Here is a 21,379-nt window from a genome sequence, read left to right on the forward strand (position 1 = left end):
AATATAGACATCTTTGACAAGTTGAGTCAATAAAATTAGTTATTTGAAGTCAATCTTGTCTAAGTTTGAATGATAAGGAAGAATACCAATTCTTCCATATCTTTCAAATGAAAGCAGTAATGCATCCTGTTGCGAATTCGTCGGATATTTAAGATACGTTAAACTTCATGATTCCCTGTAACATTGTATCTTCCTGAATTATATCTACGTTGTGGTTTTGGCAAGCGATTTGAGAGAATAGAACTATCGGAACAAGATATCACTTCGGAGCGTTGCTAAGTTGCCAACGGCTACGGGGAAACAAACTTCCCGGAACCCTTGCACATTGTTGGATCGATAAAGCGTGTGACGTGCGGCGGTTGCAGTTGCGCTCAGTAGTACAGCGAGTGTAGGTCGCGTGGTTCATCATGTCGACACCGAAACCGATACTGAATGCGGAAAATCTCGCCCTAACGAACAAGCGTATCGGCGAGCTGAAGAAGAAGGTGATGCTGGCCGAGGGCCAGAAGAAGGCATACACGGAAGAATGGAACGACAAGAAGAAGGCACAGAATGACCGGATGGCCGAGCTGCGGAAGGAGGTGCGAGACCTTACCAACAAGCTGTCCTACCTGCACAATCCGACCAGCGCCAAGGCGCAGAAGAATGTGCAGGAGATCAAGCGCCGCGTACCGTTGCCGCCTGGTGCGAAATCGGTCGGGGACGCGCTCCGCATCGTCGACCTGAAGGTGATCGATCTGCACAAGCAGACGGATGTAACGGAGGACCGCATACGGAAGCGGGAGCGGCACTTTAAGCAGCTGGTCGAACAGTACCAGGCGCTCGTCGGCTATCGCGATGCCAAGTGTGACGGTTCGAATCCGCCCGAAACGATCGAAGAGGACGCAAACCGGAAGTTGATTACGAGGCTCGAGAACGAAATACACCGTACGACGGTGCAGTGGATGGAGGCGGAACACATACGGAAGAAGTACCGCGGCATCAAGTCGTCGCTGATGCGCGATGCGGAAAAGTTCGAAAGTTCGCTGCTGGAGCTGGAGCAGGCTATAACGGAGCAGCAGGCAGAAATCAACAAGCTGGAGGAGGTGCACAAGGAGGCGGTCCAGATGCGGGACAGCACGAAGACGATACTGCAGCGGCAGGAGCAGACGACCCACTACTCGAACAAGGCGCGTGAAAAGCAGGCACAAGACTTCCGGCGCCAGGTGGAGGAGCGCAAGCTCGAGCTCGAACGCCTGGAGCGGAAGATTTTCTCGTCCGGCAAAACACTGATCCACCAGGAAAGCATACTTTCCGGATCGGGTGAACATGGCCGGGGTGGCGAGGGTGGCGATGATGGGAGCAGCCTGCACGACAAGGACGGTGCGTCGGAGATGGAGCAGAAGTTTAAGAAGCTGATGCAGGCGACGGGTGTCAGTGCGGCCAGTGAGGTGGTCGACCGGTTCCTGGCACAACGGGAAGCGTCCGCCCGGCTCACCTACCTGCGCACGGTGACCGAGAACGAGAAGAAGCAGCTGGAGGCACAGCGCGAACTGATGAAGGCGCAGCTGGACGCGTTCAAGTTCGCCGACGTCAAGGATAGTGATGTGTATGTTGATGTAGTTGTTTGGAGGTTATGGTTACTTTATTCCAATCTTCTTTTACAGCAACCAGGAGGAGCTGGAAAAGATTAAAAACTCCATCGAGGAGCAGAAGCAACGGCGCGAAGAGTGCGACAAGGCGATCGAGTACACGCGGAACGTGTTCGACACGATCAAGGATGCGCTGATCGAGCTGCTGCTGAAGTTGCGCGAAATTGAGGAGAGTCTCGATACGGCCTCACCGTACGGTCGCCGTACCCCGCTGAAGCCGGCCGAGCTGAAAGACATCACGTCCGGCAAGTTGGCGGTCGAGGAGCTCGGCAACCTGCTGGAGGAACGCATCAAGCTTGGGCTCATCGCTAGCGGTCAGTTGGCGGCCGACGTTGACAGTGGGCTGTCGGAGGATGAGGGTGAGGCGGGCCAGCCGGCACTAATGGGCACATCACCGGCCACGCCACCAACACCTTCCGTGCAGCAGCTATCACCTGGTCCGGGGGGGCCCGCGTCTGCCGCTGGCAGCAGCGTCCTATCCACCTCATCACCCGCCGAGGAACGCGAAAAGCCACCGGCCTACCCGCCCGTCTACATGAACCTGATCGCAGGCCGTACCACCACGCAAATCTCGTCGACCTCACCCGGCCAGGGCACGACCGTCGTACTGTCCGACGACGAGGGTGATGTACCGTCACGCAGCTACCTGAAACGGCAGGCCAACATGATCATTGAGGCCAAATCACGACGCAAAGGCTTCCGAATGCCGGTACCGAAAAGACGCTAGTAGGGATAGGCATCTCCCCCTCAGAAACATCACCAAGGATAGAATGATTGAAGTTCTGGAGAGACTCCGTCTATTTAATCGAAGATTGATATCAAGGATACATGTAGAGTCTTTACAATTAGGAGTAGTTTTACACCTTGGCGATATTGAAGGACCTTGATAATTACTCAAGGATAAGGATCACTTGAAAGGTTTATTAAGGTTCAACGGCTGTATTGCATTCCATCATCATGGACATTGATGATGCCCTACAGAACCAGCTAGCAGGACACCGTCGAAGGAACTCTGGTATCGCACAGACACCTCTTTAAATAACATATAGCAAGAATGTCATTACGAAGATCCTCCATGATGCTGAGTTTCTTTCATGTCAGATTCATCTCAATCTACTTACCAATCCCTAATAAGGTCCCTTTAAAAGATTGCATGAAGAAGTAAAAAATAAAAACCAAACACCAGCATTTATCGATTTTTTGCTAAAGTATTTCATTTCTATATTTCTTCACGGTAATATAGCTCTTGTTGAATCCATTTATTCTTTTGTTTTCGTTTCGTTTCTATCATTCTTTCCGCTTGCGATGTAACTTCACAAAATTACATGCACCGATTCGCTAGTTAGGTTCGAAAGGCTTCGACTGATGCGAAACGATGTTTGTGTTTGTTTCGCGTGACACGCTAATGCCCACTATTTTACAGGAGTCCAGTCCCGTACCATCGAAGGGGAAAAGTTGGGCTTTGTGTGCGTATTTGGGGGTGGGCGGGCTCGTCGAGAGCCACAGGTTACAACTATATATACATAAATATGTACATGTATGATTACCTAACCCTCGTTACGCTTAACAACTAATTGACAGTCCATTTTGAAATTGCGTTTAAACCAAGCCGTTGATTCGTTTCTAGTAAAAGAACAAAAACAAAACTCGTTGACTAATCCCTGTGTGAGTTGGAGTAGGCGCCTTGATACGAACCCCATCGATTGCGTGTTAAAAGTTCTATTCCCTCTAAATTTCCCTTCTTCATCACACTCTCTCACTCCCTTCCTTTCCTCTTCCTTTTTGCCCTTTATCACATCATCTCTCTGCCTTAGTTTATTTATCTACAATTATTACCTAACATGCTCCATGGCAAGAGTGTGTATGAAAAACTTAATTCTACAGAGAGAGAGAAGGAGAGGGAGAGAGAGAGCGAGAGACCTAGATGGGGAAACAATAGATTGGAGTTAGAAAAACTAAATAACAAGCACAACAATGGGAGCGCAGTTCGCGAGCTAGTTGTAAATCTGATTCCATGTGTTTGGCTGCTTTATTTTCCTTCGTTTGTTTTGATTGTGGTTTTCGGTCAAAAAACCACGATGTTTCTACTCACGGACATTTTCACGTCCTCGTATCACGATATCACATCTCATTGGCAGTGTGAGGTTATGGGGTTTTCGGGGAGGAATGGGAAAAAGGATGGAAGGGTCGTTTTAATGGAGGAGCTTCCATTTTGTGCGTATGTCGAGTAGCACACCGACGTACACAAGTTCAGTTCCCTTGTCCTTACACAAGCGTATCAGCTGGTGTGACACCACACGCACACACATGTGTCACAAACCGTCTAACAGTGCACGGGTTAACCCAACCGCGTTGGGCGTTAAGTGTTGGTGATTGTTTGGCCACCGCACCGCACCAGAACGTGTGCGCGAATGTCAAACAAGAGCTTGTGGCGGGTTTTGGTGTCTTTTACCAACCCTTCCACAACCCCCATTCATGCTCCTTACACTCCTTCTCAAAGGAGTTAATTATACTAGGCGTTTTGTTTTTAGACTAAAACAAAACAAATGTTGACCGCTGCACATTCAGGCGCATTAAACCTGGCGTGCGTGAAAGATAACTTAAGGGGCAGTGGAGATGTTTACAAAGGGCGGTGATCAACAAAAGGCTAACTAACTTAACGCTGGCTTTACACTAAACTCCTAGCGGTGAGCGTTGCGCTCGCATTTTAATAGGATGATGCCCGGTTCCACCGATCAGGGATCAGCCTATGGCCTGCCCCTGACCAGCGGAACGCTCGTTACGATACGATAAATAATAGTACTCAACTTAACCTGAATGGAATATAACATCTATCTGCGCGTGTGTAAGCTGACTAAAATAAGCGATAAAGTTATTCGTTCGTTCTTGGCAAACAGAAACAAATTATGCACTTAGACGCTAACTCGTTCCATCTCACTGGCGGTTAAGCTTACAGGTTTGTCTACCATTTGCGCCCCTCACAGACTAGTATGCACCGTTGCGGTAGGTGAACTTTCAATTTCATTTCACAGACTTATGAGTTAGGTTCAGTACAACGATGTTTGATACAACGTATTTTCGCAGTGTTATAGCACCACCCTTACAGTACCAGTCGTGGATACAATAGGTTGAGAAGTTTTACACATGAGAAAGAATCGAATGAAAATTTATGCCTTTAATAAGATTGTTGTGATGCCTGTGTTTTTCAACGCAATACAATTCATTACGTTTACCCCATTTAATTGCTTCTTGTTTGTTGTTCGTAGAAAATAGACATTGACGAACTAAATGGGATTATGAACATATTTCTGGCTTCCATCCTGGTATGCTCACTGTTACAAGGAACTGTATGCTGTCGTTTAGCATAATGTTGTTATTCTTTTCTGTTCCTACTGAAATTTATTACTATCGCGCGTTCCAAGTTTAATACAAAGGCAGTTACCCGTGTGATGGTTAAGAAAACAGTTTGCATTCCTTACAACACCATCCCCTAAATGACGCCCTGTTCCCGGAGCAGCACCCGGAGTGTTCATGAGCAATTATTTTTCCGTAGCTACAACCACTTTCCCCTAGGCGCATCAAACTACAGCTCGTCAAACGCATCAAACTATGCATAGCGATGCCGGGAATGGTATAGAAACACAAATTTATAACCAAAAATTGAAATGTGCCTAAATGCGCCTAAACAAAGAATGAAGCGTGGCTCTTATTCTTGATAGACGCTCTATAAATGCGCGTATACAAACTGTAGTAGCCTTGTGTTTTGCAAACAATATGCGAAAAAATATATTTGGATTTTTTAGTTTTGTTCGCAATCTATAACTTTGTGTTGAAAAGGGTTGAAATATAATTGAAATATAATTGAATAGTTTTGTTTTAGATCTCTAATCTATAATTTTGTGTTGCCTTCAACATAATGGTTGAGCATATTGGAAAATAATGGCGAAAAAAGAAATAACTAACCCTAAACTTCATCGCAAAGGAGAATAAAGAAAATGAAAAATTATCTGGCTAACCCCTCCTGACGCAAAAACAAAAAAAAAAAAACGATACTAAATTGTTTTGTCGACAACATTTGTTAACATCTTCCGGCTGGTCCCATTCGTTCTTTTAAAGTATAAAGGAACTTTCTATGCTATGCTTCACCCTATATAAAACTGCACCGATTCTTCGCGGTTTCTAAACTGGTTTATCGATTTCATACGTTCCGCGGGTGCATGTAATGTTTTACATTCCATCTCCGCACAGTAAACAATGGTGGTATTTCGCGAAAGGGTTTGCCACTTTCATCTGTTTTCGATCTTATGAAGTACAGTTGTACGTTATTCTCCTTTTTATTCTATGCGATGTATTTTTGTACTCTCAAAGTGCAACTACAATATATACAAGTGCTTTCCGCAACTTGCACAGATTTGAAAAACAAAAACAAATAGAGAAAAAAAAACAAAGTAAGCATACGAAAACTTCCCAACCCAAAACCTGCTCTCTCTCTCTCGGCTACAGAAATCTTTTGATCTTTTTCTTCTTGTTTTGCTTTCTCTCCTACATGCAGCGATTAAATCAATGCATCCGGATGTGGATGTTTTTCTTTTTCCGTCAAACAGATAAAAAAAAAACCTAAAAATCTACCAATTCGAAAAAGTAACCCGAGAGAGTGGGGTGGACGATTCCCGTTTCAGTTAATTTCCTCGAGCAGATGTTCCTGCTTCCCATCAGGGAGAATGCGCTTTGCGACCACGACACATTTGATAAGGTTTTCCTCCTGCTGCTGATCGGCCGGTGTTGTGGCAAGCTTTTCTTGTTCCCAGTAAATTTTGCGCACCGCACACGAGCTGCTCTCGTTGCCGCTCGTTGAAAAAGTACGTAAGGACACCCGATCACCATTCGATTGATCGGAGTCGTCGGTGGTCACGCTACCCGAGTTCAACCGGCCGCGCGACACGGTTGATGAGCCGTCGGGTTGCACCACCGTATCCGGCTCCCGGGATCGCTTGTTGCGACGCGTATCCGAATAGTCTTTAGTTCTGAGCGCAATCAGTCGCCCTGAGGATCGGCGACCGCTCGCAAATTGTTTGATTTTCCTGATTTCACCTGAACCATCCGAACAAATCTGGCCGGTGGCAACCGTCGCTTCCCCTTGCTCGGCCATGCCCGAAGAAGAGGAGCCAGTTGCGCATGAACGCCGCTGCATGTACATGCTTCCACATTGCACATTGTGCCATGACAGTTCCTCATGTGACTCTTCCGCCACATCGGATAGTGCCCTTTTGCGCATAGGACGGATGCGCGATACAGCAGCACTCGATAAAGACTGTGAGAGGGACGGAAAAAATAACGATGCTTAGGGTAAGCGTACTTTACAAATTATTTAACAACACAAAAAAATAAAACAAAACAAACAAAAATATTTCTTTGGCATATCAAAACCCCACCCGTTCGAGTACTTTCAGAGCTATATCTCGAATCATAAAAAAAAAACTAAAGATCGCATGCTTTCTTCAAAATCAACAAATGCTATTTGTAAGATTGCAACAAATGCAATGCATTTGCAACATAGTAAAGCAAACGGAATATGAACCCACAGCCAAAGAAACCATAACAAACTCTTTGCTACCTCTCACCCCTATAACTTTTCATTATTTCTCTCATTCCCTTACTCACATCATCCGGAAAAACAATTGTTCAATATACATACCGAGCTACCCGCGGGTCCCATTTTACGTCGCTTTGTGCTCGACATGTACGGTTGACTCTCATCACATGCGCGGCGTTTCATGTTGCCCAACTTGCGGTATGCGTACCGCATACGTCCGGTACTGACCGATCCCGTTGAAGAATCGTCCTCATAGAAAGGATTATTTGGGCCGTCGAAATTGGATGGTCGTGGTATGATTCTGTCCAGCCCACTGATCGTCGTCAGCAACGTTGTCGGGGTCGGCCGGATGCCGTAACGCTTGCGTCGACGCGCACCGACCTGTCCATTACTGCCATTATTGCTGGCAACAACCGATGCTTGTGTTGACGTTGATGGTTGTGCTGTTGACGCCACGCCAGATGGTGGATCGATTGTGTTTGATTGTTTTGGTGCTTCCGGTGCGGGCGGAAAAAGTCGACCAATGAAACAAAATTCCGTCCGTGGATCTTCGACGGATTCCGGATGATTGGCGTAGAGTAAGCCCACCATTCGTTCGCGAGTGGCGCCATCCATGAAATAATTTCTTTCATGGTAACTGCAAACAAAACGAAAATGGGATTAGAACATTATAAATGAATGCAACTAATGGTGGGAGACATACGATTTTCATCACTACTACTATCATTATCGGAATCGATTCCAACCCGCGATTGGGTGCGAATCAGCCCGAGCATCAGTAATTAGAACAATATGAAGCAAAACACGAATTAAACTTACACCCTTGGCAGAAACCGAAAATGTTCCGTAGTTTCCAGCTTCTGTTGGAGCATCGTTTCTGTTATTGTTTCTTTCGGTGGTATAGGTATGGTGATTGGTTCAACCGGCGGTGGTACCGGTTGATGGAGAGACCACAGCTGCGACGACAGGTTAAAATCCTTGCCGTTGTAGAATCGATTCTTGTTGCTTTTGAATGTATTAAGCAACAGATCTGCTCTTTCGTTCGTTGAAAGTTTTAAGAACTGTCGGAAAACGCAGAGAAACAAAACAAAATTAGTTATCTATCTATTAGTATCTTTCCCCATTACTTACCTTGTCTGACAGTTGCAGAGTGCGCTGATTATCTTCGATGTAGGGCAGAATGGCCGTGCGTAACCCGTAGAACCGGCGACCGTTACGCATGATGAGGTTGTAAAGCACCAGATGTGCTAAGTTGCTGGCGCTCACCACAAGCCGACGCACAAACTCATGCCCATGGTTGCAGATCGAGCAAATAAACACGTAGAATGTGTCACCGTGGAAAATAGGAAACTGCAAGCTACGCACACACCGCCCGTGGAACCACTGCTCACAGCGACGACACTGTAACATTTCCCGCGCCCAATCGCCATCATTACCGCAGTAGCAATAGTTGCCGGTCGTATTCACCCGATGGTTCGAATCCCATTTCAGATTTTTTAAATCGTACGGCAGCTGCATGCTGGAAACCAACGGAAATAGCTCCGGCGGAAATCGAAGCAGTGGCGGTTTCGATTCAGTGCGGGTCAGCTGCAGTTCGTCATCATTCTGCGTCGGTGTTTGTGTCATGCTGCGGGATTGCCGATCGGTTCCACTGCACCGTGTGATGCTAGAGCGTGAGAATCGCCGCTCGGTCGCATCACCGAACCGCACCAGACAGTCGTGATTGGGTTCTAGATCAACAACGGTGCCTAGATAGAAGATTTCATTTTCGTTAGTGGGCCGTACGAGTACATCGTCTAGCAAGTATATTGGCTCTTGCAACGAATCTAAGCTACACGCACCGGCGGATTCCATCATACTAGTCGTATCGGTGTTTTCTTCCGTTCCGTTGCTAGTCATGGAGTTCGGTTGAGTTTGTACCGTGACCGGTGAGCTTCGGTTGCCGCCAGATGGTTTACCACCCTCGATACCAGCATCGCCATTGGTAGAGTGCGATAATTGCCGCTCGGCCGCATCACCGAACCGCACCAGACAGTCGCGGTTGGTTTCTAGATCAACAACGGTGCCTAGATAGGAGATTTCATTTTCGTTAGTGGTCCGTCCGGGTACATCGTTTAGCAAGCGTAGTGGCTGTTGCAACGTATCTAAGCTACACGCACCGGTGGTTTCCGTCACACTAGTCGTGACCGTATTTTCTACTACGTTGCCAGTAGTCACGTTCGGTACGGCACCGGGTTCCGCCGTACAAGTTGTGCCGGTGTTTTCTTCCATTCCGTTCCTAGTGGTGACATTCGGTTCGTCACCGGTTGCCGTCACACTAGTCGTGCTGGTTGTTTCTTCCATTCCGTGGCCAGTGGTAACGTTGGTTACAGTTGGCACCGCTGCTGGTGAGCTTCGATTGCCAGCTGATGGTGAACCACGCTCATTGCCATCATCGTCATCACACGACGCCTTCAGTAACATGTCCAACTCGCCCAATTTATTCCGCAGATCCTTCGTAAGGGTACGTTTCGCTGCCTGAAATGCACTCTGTCGATCGTATCTTTTAGTGTTAATGCTGATTTTTAAATTATTAGGTGTGGTTACGATCGTTATTGAGCCGCATCCTTCTCGGTGCCCGTCTCGAATGATAATGCTTCTTGACTCAGGAGAGGCAGCAATGCTCTCCTGGCTGCTGGTTTGACTCGCGTGCTGTGCGTCAGCCTCACCGCCGCCATCGCTAGCACATGGTTGTCCGCCACCGTCGCTGGCACGTACTGGACCACCGCCATCGGTTTGGATTAGTACAATGCCATCGTCGTACCGGACTTCCACTGGTGAGCCAAGCATGACACTACTACTAGCATGTACACACGCCAACGGCTTTAGAAAACTACGGGGCAGCAATACGAATCTGTAGCGGCGTACGCGTCTGCTACAGTGTCAAAACCGTACCTATCATGAATACAAAAACAAGCAACTGAACAAAAATTCATGAATTTTATTATTCCTGTTTCACTTACAAAGGATACACATACGCTTGTGCACAAACGGTAAGCCAACCTTGTGTATCGCACCGCATACATTTCCAGGAAATAATAATTTCTTTTCAATGCGTGCTGGAGTGCGAGTGTGTGTGCGTACGTGCGTGTGTGACTACCTATTGAGCACTACACAGAAGGATGTGCGAACCCTTAACCATCTACATACCTGGGACGACGATGGTGCGTAGCGTTGCCACAAAATCTTCCGAAAAACGCTGTTAACTCGAAATTCACATAAACGCACACGCAACACCGGACGCGAACATTGAGGCTGAATATTTCAACCAGATACAGAAACACTACACACGCTCGAATTCCTACTCACAATCTTTCAGCATGCGCACGACACATCCATACCGTACCAGAACGATTAGAAGAATGATGGTAATTTTCGTACGAACGCTCGCTGGAAAATTTTGTCACACCGAGCAGCTACAGCTATCACTTCAGGTGTGACAGCACCGGGATGGTATGTCTGTTCTGAGCAGTGCAACAGTGTAACTTTCCTGCCCCTCTGCGTTTACTGCTGAGAACAGACACTTTATGCCGTGGGCGGGAAAAAATTCCGAGAAAGGGATTGAAATACAAACTGCCGGTACGTAACAGAGTGAGATAGCAAGACAATGTTATTGTTAGCTAAAATGGTTATATTTCCTTTGAAATGTTTCGTTACTCGCTGTTTAAAGTTATTTTTCAAGTAAAACAACTCATTTTCTCTTGCGATTAAAGTTCAATCGTTTGGAATGTTTGTTGGTACGAGCGATTTTAAGGAAATATAGGACCTATGTGAAGAGTGAAAAGGAAGAAGCAGCATTGCATCTCGACAATGTTGTTTGTCGATGTCGAATGTCGACAAACGATGAAATCGATAGGTTCTTGATTTTATGTAGTTTTTAATTAAAATTTCAATGATAATTTTACAAAAATTTCTACCAATAAATAGAAACAAACACCGCGAACTGCTCGTACTTTTGTGCCCAATAAATTCTGCTCGAATTTTCTATCAAGAGCGCCACAGCTGTCATGCAGACTGCTCGTGTTTGGGGTTAAATTTTCAAATTTATGTTTTGTTCTAAAACACAGCCGTTAAGCGATTTGTTCTAAATGGGAGGGTTGAAAAGATACGTGATATATTTTTATATCCAGCAAGAAGCGACCAACACATTCCATGTAGTTGCTGTTTATTTGTTAAAATATGATATACAGTTTTTAAACACTTATGTTTCTAATGAACATTCACCTAAACGTATTATTTGCGCAACTAGAGCATCCTGCACGTCGGTGGCTAAACGTTGTCCGCGGATTTATATGTTCCATATTATTGTGATGGGCTTAGCGCATGCACCGCGACATTCGTATTCGGATGGCCACGTTTAATGACGTGTGGAATCGTTTTCGGAACCATGCTGTAATAGAGATATACATCAGTTAGAGAGATGCACATAATGCCGCGACCTTCACACTCGCACCTGATACAATCGATGATGGGACAGACCGATAGGCAGAGGTTGCAGCCGGTACAGTCGTCATTAACATGAGGTAGATGCGTTACCGGATCGAACTCGATCGCTTGATACCCGGAGTCGGCACAGGTCATGTAGCACTTGCCACAGTTGATGCAAAGATCCTGCGTATTGATAAAAGATTTCAGTGATTCAAGCTTGTTTCGTCTCAGAATTGGTCCGGATTACTATACTTACATCATCAATCAGTGCGACCACCTGCTTGGTGTTGTCCAACTTTTTATAATCTCCAATGCGAGGCAGAGCAGTTCCAAGTACATCCTGTACCCGTGGCACACCGTTTGTAGCAGGAGTGTCTGTCGTACCTGTACCGTGTCCGTTCGTACCATTGAGAGCCTCTTCCGAGCATGGATCCCAAAGTGGTCCATGCTGGACTCGCAATTGGGCGAGCTTTTCTTCACGCTGCTTCTTGTACTCGCCGAAGTGCAGCAGTGGCTTGCCGTCGTCGGTGTGAAGCGGCGCGACCGGTTTTCCCTTCTGCAGCTTAGCCGTTGGTGGTGATTGACCGTCCCACGGCAGTGCCTCCGGTGGTGGGTTTGCCCGAAGGTAGAGTAACGCCTTTAATCCGAGGACATAGTCCTCAATGACGGTAAAGTCCTGGTTCTGCACGGAGGAACATATCTGAAGGATCGGTGCACCGCACTGGATGAACTGCAGCGCCACCTCCGCAGAGTCGATGCCACCAATGCCGCAGATTGGGAAGCCAGGAAGTTTGTTCGCGATAAGTGAAATCGCACGCATTGCCTGAGGGCGAGTGGCGTTACCGGACACACCACCGTACGTTGTACGTTTGTCCATACCGACAGCAGGCCACGGTGTGCCGTCGGCACGCAACGACATCAATCCCTGCACGGTATTAATAGCCGACACACCGTCCGCGTTGCCCCGTTTAGCTGCCTGCGCTATCGACACAATGTCGGTGATGTTCGGCGTAAGTTTCACGAAGAACGGAATGCGCACGGCACTGCGCACCCACAGGGAGATGTTGTACACCAGCTCCGGATCCTGACCGCAGGCCAACCCCATACCCGATTCACCCATGCCGTGCGGACAGGACAGATTCAGCTCGAGCATATCGGCACCGGCTGCTTCAGCCCGCGATGCCAACTCCACCCAGTCCTGCTGGTTGTACGTGCACATGATACTAGCAATCAGGACCTTGGTTGGGAAGTCATGTTTCAGCTCCCGGATACCCGTCAACCAGTAATCGGCACTCTTCTCCGAGATGAGCTCGATGTTGAGGAACGCACCCTGCTGTGGTCCGTAGTTCTGACCGGCGGTTACACCGCGTACAATGCGCGGACTCACGTTCGTCACCATGTCCTTGTCGAGGGCGAATGTCTTCGTTACGGCAAAGCCCCAACCTTGCTCGAACGCACGCCGTATCATGGCGGTGCTGGTGGTCGGTGGTGCTGATGCTAGCCCGAACGGGTTCTCAAACTTCACACCGCATACTTCCACGGACAGGTCGACCTGGTCAATCTCGGTGTAGAACAGCGGCAGTTCAGGCTTGGTGTCAAATGGTATACCCTGCAGGTAGCAGTGCATATACCAGGCAGCCGTCTTACCATCGTTGACCGATTCTACCGTCGTTTCCGCGGCACCCGCCAGATCTCCACCGCAGAATACGGCCAATACGGAGGTTTGCTGTGTCTTCGGGTCGACATCAGGCAAACCCCAGCGGTTCATCTTCAATCCATCAAGAGCGGCAATCGCTACAAAGAGATATCCCCAGATTAGATGCATGAGCTAAGCATAAATCATTGAGTTAATGAATCCGAATCTCTATCCTGAAGATTCAAGAATCCTCAAAGATCTTCTAATTTTCGTGCATCTTTGTGGATTCAGGCATGAGTGAGACTTCATTCATCTATGAGGATTGATGAATTTTACAAGGATTCCTCATTGAATATGAACAATTCTACTCAATAGATTCACTAAACAAAAAAACACTACATTAGATCGATAAATGGAGTTTGGACTTACTGTCAGCGTCATACAACCCGGAACCGAACGCAGAGATAACGTAGCTAGCCTTCAGCCGCGTGGTCTGATCGTGATCTTCGACCCAGTTGCCAGCCTCGTCCTGCTCGGTGCGATAAAACTCCATCGCCGCAATACGGCCCGACCTCACAATCACCTCCTTCGGTGACATGAACGGGATGAACTCGCACCGTTCTTCCCGTGCCAGCTCTACCTCCTCCGGTACGGCGCGAATATTGTTGTTACCCTTCCGGAACACGACGAATACCTTGCGGGCACCGCACCGAAGTGCCGACGTCGCACAGTCGAATGCCGTATCGCCCGCCCCGAGCACGATGACGTTGCCGCTCAGCACGGGCAACTTGACGCCAGCAGACTGCTTGCAACCGCAAAGTCCCGGTTTGCTACCGTCTGCGACCTGCGGCAGGAAGCTCTTGGAAGTGTAGAATCCTTGCTCTTCGGTCAGTCCTTCGAACACTTTGTCGACCTTTGGCTGTGGTAAGCCGATGCCCAAGAACACCGCATCCGTACCACTCGCCAGCAAACCTTGCACGGTTAAATCCTTGACGGAGAGCGATCGATTCAGCACGAACTGAACGCCCAGATCCTTCACCAGCTGTACCTCAAAGTTGACCACATCGACCGGTAGGCGGTACTGGGGGATTTCGGCCGAGCTTAAACCGCCCAGGTACGAGCGACGCTCGTACACCGTCACATCGCGGTAACCGAGTCGCCCGAGAAAGGTGGCACAGGATAGCGAAGCGGGCCCTCCACCCAACAGGGCGATACGCTTGTTCGGGTACTTCAGAGGAGTCACCCCGGGCGGTACGATTTGTCGCAGACCCATCCGTTGGAACACCTCCGTCGCGAACTGCTGCAAGCCACCGATGTTGATAGGGCCCTCCTCCACTGCGGCCAGATTGCAACCACCAACGCATAGATCGCTGGTCGGGCAAACCATACCGCACGTCAGCCCGAGCGGGTTGTCCGAGAAGATTGCCTTCGCGGCACCGTAGTAGTTCCGGTTGGCAATGCTCGTGATGAAGCTCTTGATGTCGAGCTGCGTCGGGCACGACTTCTGACAGGGTGCGTCCGCACACTTCAGACAGCGTGACGCTTCCTTCAGTGCGGCCCGCTCCGACAGTGTCGTGTGCTTGATGTCCGAGAAGTCATTCGTCAGCGGTGTGCAGCTGGTGCACGCCCTGTCCACATTGCGCTTCCAGTGTTTTTTCACCTTTTTCGTAACGGTCGTCGGTACCAGCGAGCAGGTTTGCTTCACCCGCGGGTTGAGAGCGAGCAGGCTCTGTAGAAGGGAGAAGGAAAGCAAATATGTAATGGTTCATTGGACGACTCCGTCACACCGCCTAATGAGGGGTTGATACTTCAACTGAACTGGGAGACATACCCCATAGGCTACACTTGACTAATTGAAGAATTTATGACAATTAAAGCTACCATTAATCATCCATTCGGATCAATGCTGAACCAATGTCAGTAACAGGAATGAAGAGGTATGATTGGGTGGATTGCAACCCGTGCTGGATTATGGAAAATGTTTGATGTGTGTACGGATTGATGTAATAATGGGACCGCATAATCTGCTGATGTCGGTAACGTGCGCTTTATATTTATTAACTGCTGACAAGTTGAGCAATATATTGTTCATGAATGAAGCAGATACGTGGATGAGCTGAATTGATGATTATTTAAAATTGATTAGCTCATGCTTTACTGTATCAGTCGTCCAAGGGAAGCAAACAAAGCACATCAAACAAACTAGTGAATGAGAGATGAAGAGGAAGCATAATGCTAATTTTTTGTTGTTCTATTGATCTTTGCCCGGATGACGGTCCTCGAGCGTGTGTGTTATTGATACTGGGCCTCAACCAACGGGCCTGATTGTTCTAGTTCCAGAGTTGCTCGATTGAGAGCACAGACGGCGCGACATCAACTGATATGCCGACTTGTGCACCGGACAGTTACACAATGTCTGCCCCCCCCCCCCAGTTGAAGGTTGACGTAATTGCGCAGCTAAACTAAGCGCTCAATTGCGCGAAGGTGATACGTGGAGATACGGGGCGTTGAAGATGAAGGTTGATGACGGTTGATGCCGTTAACCTGCCCGGTGAGCGGCGTGGGGCAAAAATTATACGCTTACCTCAATGTCCGGCAGGTCTTTGCTGGTCAAAACACTAGCACAACTCATGCTGAGATGTTTCGCTTCTCACGATTTGCTAACTACGATCGGTTGATTGCGGCTGTTGAGTTTGCGAGTTGCTTGTGGAGTTGAGCACCCCTGAATGGTCGCATCAGTAGAAGCGTAATAGAAGAAGATAAATAGAAACCCCACTGGTAGATATTCTCTTATTTGATCCGTTCCGATATTCGTCGGATTTGGTAGAACATTCTTCAAACAAACTTTCACTTTTAAAGCAGGAAGGGTGGACTTGTATCAAGCTTAGCCTCCGTGCTCACTAGCTTACGTTCTACCAGACTACCAAGAGGGGAAAAAACAAGCTGTCTATGCTTACCTAGTAAGTAAATTCCACCACGTACAGACACACGGCTACTCAGCACGACCACTGAGTATAGACTGAATGTGACCAGCGTACGGCGCAACGCGCTGTAACCATCGTCGACATAACGACGGGTTCTGCGTGGTTGGTCTAGGGTCGCATGTTATCTACGCCGCTAGCGAACGAGATGTGGGCAAACAGAGGGGGCACGCTGAGACGGGCCCTCAAGAACCTGATTGGCCGTATGCGGCTGTTGAGTCGGATTTGTCGGATGGCTGGGGCCGACGGTAGAAGCGCCGCGAAACGAACGGAATGTTGTCGTTCGGTAGCAGCTGATTGTGCATGGTAACACGCGCCTGGCCTAAACATTCTAGCGTTTGGGGCGCGTGCGATATCGGCATGAACGCTTTGCCTCCATCGTTTCGACCAGCCCGCCTCTTATCGTTTATTCCGCTGCCTGGCGGTGAGTTCACACGGTGTTTAGCGTTTTGGTTTTGCTGCTCCGGCAAAAGTGATAACTACATCACCAGCGAGACGATTGCAATCATGATTGTTGACTATTTGCTGATTGTTTGTTTGGCAAACACCCAAGCCTGGGTATCCCGACGGTTTGATGTGGAACATATATTATTGGAATAGGGCAGGGCTTTCTTATTAGCTCATCGCAGAGAGATCTATGTACTAGAACAAAGAACATCCATTTCCTGTTTTGCAGCTCTAGGTGCTTTAGAGTCCTTATTTCTAATCTCTGATGCTCTCATTTGTAACTATAAAGAAAGGAATGGAACTCTATCGTTGTGTAGTGTTTCTGAACCTTAGAGCCTCAATTCGCTTGAAGAGTACGTGCGATTCTTGAGATATCTTTGGTTTACTTTGTCTAATGTACTCTGGACAACTTGTAACTAACACAGATGGCAAGAAGCTTCACATGTATGTGTTCTGTCTTTGATTGCTAGATATAACTTGGACATCTCTGCTCAACTCTGCGTTACAAAAACTCGCGATGGACCGAGATCGTTAACCCGGTGCCGATCAATGTCAAAAAGGGAGTCGGGGTCGCGTCATAGTCATAGCAACAGCTCGCGAGTTATTCTCCATTGAACCAATATAGTTACAACAAATCGAATAAGTATAGCACATAAACCCATCCAATGCCCTCCAGCTAATATACATGTCCCCAAGCATATTCTGAAAGCGTTTAAAAGTTCCACTTATTGAATTATCGCCTGGAATACTAGCGCAATTGGAAGACGTTGTCTAGACGTCAAGACACAGCAACAGCAAAAAGGAACACTAAAAACAAAACACACACACAATCCAGACGAAACATGCGATGCGATAATTCTGGACCGGTTCTACCCATCTCACCAGCCAACCAACCAAGGGTGCTGGAGAACGTTTTGGGAATGGTTTTTGATTTAATTAGCCCCGCTCTGTCAGCGATTCTTCACCGTGCTGCGAGGCCATTTCGGGACGGGCGATGCCATTTGCAGCCGGCGGGATGGCGTACCATTCTGACGAAGCGTGAAATAAAAGTCGTCCGGCCATCAGTACCGTGTACCCGTAATCGCTATATGTCAAAAAGTTCACATTGTTCGGTGTGCGTCACAAGATTCTACGCTGCAGAGCCAAAAGTCCCAAATGCTGTTCGTGTTGTGTGTGAGCAAAACAGCAAGAGAGAAAAAACAATGTTGGTATTATACACGAAAATAAAATAATAATTCCAGTCTCCACAGCCGGAATGGTAGCGGCTAGATTGACGCAAAGCAGGCACTTCCTTTTGGTTGGGTCCTTGGAAACCCATCGAGAGACATAAATCACTGTGCCACGGTTGGTTGACGGTGCCGGGGCAAACGATACGGCATACCGGGGCAGTGTTTAGACAAATACCGAGCTTTCCTGGGAGATCGCATCACAATTTCTACATGCCTGGCATATGCCGCACGTACTTCGTTTGTGGAGGATGAAAAAAAAAATGGAAGTACGAGAGATAGGGAGAGGGAAAGAGCTTGTAATTATATCGCTTGAGTCCAGGAAGTTTAGCGTTAAAGCAGTGATGTGTTTTTTTTTTGAATTGCTCTCAGCTAACAGGGGTTTACTGGAAATGCGAAATCTTACTGCAAGAAAGTATCAGAAACAAACCACACACAAGCACGCCGTACGAGTTGCTTCACCTTTCCATCCTTCGCCAAAATCTAGAGGACATTCCATACGACTCCGGCAAGTACTGATGAATATGGAACAATATATCCTGTATCGGTAGCCGACAACGCGTGGTGTGAATTGATAACGAGCTGAGCAGCAGTAGCAGCAAATGGCTCTCAGTGTCTTGACGGGTATTTGGGCTGTCATCCGTTCGTTTTGCTCCAATGTCACTCTGCTTTCGCCACCAGTAACCGGCTCCAGTGTGCACACACCGAACGCACTTAAAAGTTCACCGTCCGGAGTGGCCCGAACCTTTGCAGAGCAACCCATAATAGACGCTGTAACGCTAAAACAAAACAAATACAGTAACGCCATCCTGCCCCCGGGGGAAAGAGTGAGGGATGATTGGAAAGTGATGATGGATAAATTTGCAGCAACTAATCAATATGGGATGCATATGCTGTTGTTTTGGAAATGTTTATCCCTATGCCGTGCCACCATTTTGGAAGCTGACGACGGCATCGCTGATGTCTAAATGATGAGATGCAGCGGACACTGGTGGTCGTGGTAGGATAGGCAAGCCGCACCAAAGCCTCCTAATACCACCGTCTGCCATCGCTCGGCAAGCTGTCAGGAAAATGCGAAAACTGTTGAGCGTGATGCGATCCGCCCGAACGGATGTTAAAAGCCATCTTAAATTTGAACGTTTCGCTGTTGCGTTCGGTTTTTCGATTTTCTCTCTTCAGCTTTTTCGATCTTCATTTCACCAAACCCCCTGCTCCATCCCCCCCACAATACAGCGTTGTAGCACAACACGCCCAGCGGGTTGAGTCGCTTATCGGGGCTGGAAATCAAACATGCTTTATCTTTAGAGCCACCATCTTAGCGGAGTTTCCCCGGAGACTCACATTGGCTTTGGCTAATGTTCGTCCAAAGCTTCAACGTACTCTCCAATGGCGTTGAAGAATTTTCCCATGTTTTTTTTTGTCTTCGTTTTCCCATCCATTAGCTTCCATTTCGGTTAATTAGTAATCAAACGTGCCACACTGGCTGTGGACGCTTAAAGGACTTCGATACACAGACAAAAGGATTGCATTGTGTGTGTTTTTTTGTATTTGCTTTCTGCGCTTCATCCCTTCGCAAAATGAGGGTGGTTTTCCTTCGTATAATCAGAAGTGGAAACAAACAAACCGATGACAGTGGACGGTGCCAGCAGTGTTTGAAGCGTTTGATCTAGCATACCCGAACCCCTTGAGTGGCTGTTGCTTTGGGAACGGCGCGAACGAAGCGAACCGATGAGGTACTTGTAAAAATTGGAAGCGATTCTGGGCAAACTCCTTTGCCTTTCCACAGCAGGCATACGTCCCAACGGGCGATGGTTTTTATATCGATATTAAGAGCGGTACGTGGAGTATTGGGGGAGTTTTCTGACTTGATATAGCACGCCACAGCCTCCAATGGAAGCACCGAAGCAGAAGAGTTATCTCTTGGAATAGCTGAAGATGATCCGCAGTTGAGTTGCGTCCTGTGTCTGGGTGTTTATTTTGCGTAAGCTGATGTGCATACGCGTACCCGAACTAATGTCAAAGATGATTAGGAAACTTTTCCATTAACATCCTGCACGGCAAACTTACGCGCCTGTATGTCAGCTATGGAGTGGCTAATGATTTATATCCGCATGGGCACATCCCGAACTTGGTGTCGAAAGAAAGACTCGGTCGTAAGAAATTGTACATCCAGCTGGAAGAGTTCCGAAAAAAAAACAAGACAAATAATGGTGAGGAGTGGAGAAACCGTGCCGTGCTCTGCCGTGCTCACCTATAACCTGACCATTCAAATTCTGATCAATTTTCATAACCCACACGAGAGGAAGTCTAGTGATGTTGGGCGATGTATAGAGCGGGAGTTTAATTGTGTGTGAGTGTTAGAACCGTGGTATCAAAAGCAACGACCTTGCTCCGGCGCCGTGTTTCGTGTTCTGGCACACCGAAATTCCATTCCCACCAGAACAAAAACTGGTTTGACGAGGTTCGGTTTGTCGTAAAAGCGTATCGGCGCCTCGCCAGACAATGCGCTAGCGTAAGCGTTACACGCTGTAACGCGGGTATAGAAGCAACTGGTTCCTGGTTTGCTGTACGTCCACGGCTCTGTGGCGTTGACGCTAATGTCATCGCTCGCTGTTTCCGCGTTGCTTCCGGTTTGCTTTGTGGGGTTGCGAGCAATATCCTGCTTTCTTTCCCGTTTGAACAGGTGTTCGTTGGAAATGCTGCAAAATGTGCATTATAACGCTGTGCATCATTCAAAGCGTATCCGCGTGTGTGGGATTTTTGAAGCGGAAGGAAAGATTTTGCGACACTTGGTTGACGATTGTTTGCTCCATGGAATGAATTTACATTCATCTAATTGCAGAAGGTGCCAGTGCTACATATATCTGCTTTACCGGCGTGAATCACATGCAGTGATGCATAGTGTCTACCAGAAACATGAAAGGTGAACCGGTAAAGACAAGGTAAGCAAAACGTTTGATAAAATGGCATGTCGTCTGGTTGGTTGAATAACTTACTGCTTCGTCGCATATTCCGTCTTTAATATGCACACGTTCAGGCCAAATTGTTACTACGAGTTAAGGTGTACTCAGTAAAGCACTGATGAGAACCAAAAAATAACGTCGAAACTTACAATTCTCAAGTGGTCATCCCACCGAACTTCTCAGGTCGAAGGTGTCCGAAGTTAAAAATTAGTAAAACACCACCCTCGGACAGGTTGTTCCACACCTCGAAGCACGGATCTCATAATGGTATGTCTCGCCTACATCCGTCCAGCGCTAAGGCTATTCGTTCGCCTCAAGAAGGGGTAAGTGTTAGCTCTTTAACTTAATTAAACTTTTCACGGAACGATCATGGGCGTACGGGTGAATAACTAAACATGTTGAGTTAATCAAAGTAATTTCCTCCAGTTCTTCACC

At 47.6% G+C, this 21,379-nt stretch overlaps 3 protein-coding genes across 3 annotated transcripts; 1 reads left to right on the plus strand and 2 right to left on the minus strand.

The window, feature by feature from the left end:
* The first annotated feature begins 407 nt into the window (after positions 1 to 407).
* LOC128307311 (outer dynein arm-docking complex subunit 3) lies at positions 408 to 2,358 on the plus strand. Its single transcript, XM_053045080.1, has 2 exons — positions 408 to 1,588; positions 1,647 to 2,358. Exons 1-2 carry the CDS (start codon positions 408 to 410, stop codon positions 2,356 to 2,358), a joined length of 1,893 nt encoding a protein of 630 aa, XP_052901040.1.
* Positions 2,359 to 5,432: 3,074 nt separating this feature from the next.
* Positions 5,433 to 10,144, minus strand: LOC128306784 (polycomb protein Pcl). Its single transcript, XM_053044396.1, has 5 exons — positions 9,624 to 10,144; positions 8,356 to 9,167; positions 8,044 to 8,285; positions 7,327 to 7,861; positions 5,433 to 6,942 (listed from the first exon to the last, which is right to left on the minus strand). Exons 1-5 carry the CDS (start codon positions 10,051 to 10,053, stop codon positions 6,307 to 6,309), a joined length of 2,655 nt encoding a protein of 884 aa, XP_052900356.1. The 5' UTR covers positions 10,054 to 10,144; the 3' UTR covers positions 5,433 to 6,306.
* A 1,275-nt stretch (positions 10,145 to 11,419) lies between these two features.
* On the minus strand, positions 11,420 to 16,329 carry LOC128306349 (dihydropyrimidine dehydrogenase [NADP(+)]). Its single transcript, XM_053043825.1, has 6 exons — positions 16,285 to 16,329; positions 15,912 to 16,049; positions 13,757 to 15,056; positions 11,948 to 13,485; positions 11,717 to 11,874; positions 11,420 to 11,653 (listed from the first exon to the last, which is right to left on the minus strand). Exons 2-6 carry the CDS (start codon positions 15,957 to 15,959, stop codon positions 11,566 to 11,568), a joined length of 3,132 nt encoding a protein of 1,043 aa, XP_052899785.1. The 5' UTR covers positions 15,960 to 16,049; positions 16,285 to 16,329; the 3' UTR covers positions 11,420 to 11,565.
* Between the last annotated feature and the right edge of the window lie 5,050 nt (positions 16,330 to 21,379).

The sequence above is a fragment of the Anopheles moucheti genome, chromosome X (assembly GCF_943734755.1).
Source record: "Anopheles moucheti chromosome X, idAnoMoucSN_F20_07, whole genome shotgun sequence".
NCBI lineage: Eukaryota > Metazoa > Arthropoda > Insecta > Diptera > Culicidae > Anopheles > Anopheles moucheti.

Coding starts and splice junctions, on each gene's coding strand:
- LOC128306349 (XM_053043825.1), bottom strand. CDS start 15,959: ATGAGTTGTGCTAGTGTTTTGACCAGCAAAGACCTGCCGGACATTGAG. Junction 15,057..15,911: donor AAGACCTGCCGGACATTGAG/GTAAGCGTATAA, acceptor TCCCTTCTACAG/AGCCTGCTCGCTCTCAACCC. Junction 11,875..11,947: donor TGGTCGCACTGATTGATGAT/GTAAGTATAGTA, acceptor ATCAATACGCAG/GATCTTTGCATCAACTGTGG.
- LOC128307311 (XM_053045080.1), top strand. CDS start 408: ATGTCGACACCGAAACCGATACTGAATGCGGAAAATCTCGCCCTAACG. Junction 1,589..1,646: donor GACGTCAAGGATAGTGATGT/GTATGTTGATGT, acceptor CTTCTTTTACAG/CAACCAGGAGGAGCTGGAAA.
- LOC128306784 (XM_053044396.1), bottom strand. CDS start 10,053: ATGCTTGGCTCACCAGTGGAAGTCCGGTACGACGATGGCATTGTACTA. Junction 9,168..9,623: donor TGGTTCACCATCAGCTGGCA/ATCGAAGCTCAC, acceptor AACCATCTGGCG/GCAACCGAAGCTCACCGGTC. Junction 8,286..8,355: donor CTCTGCAACTGTCAGACAAG/GTAAGTAATGGG, acceptor GTTTTCCGACAG/TTCTTAAAACTTTCAACGAA.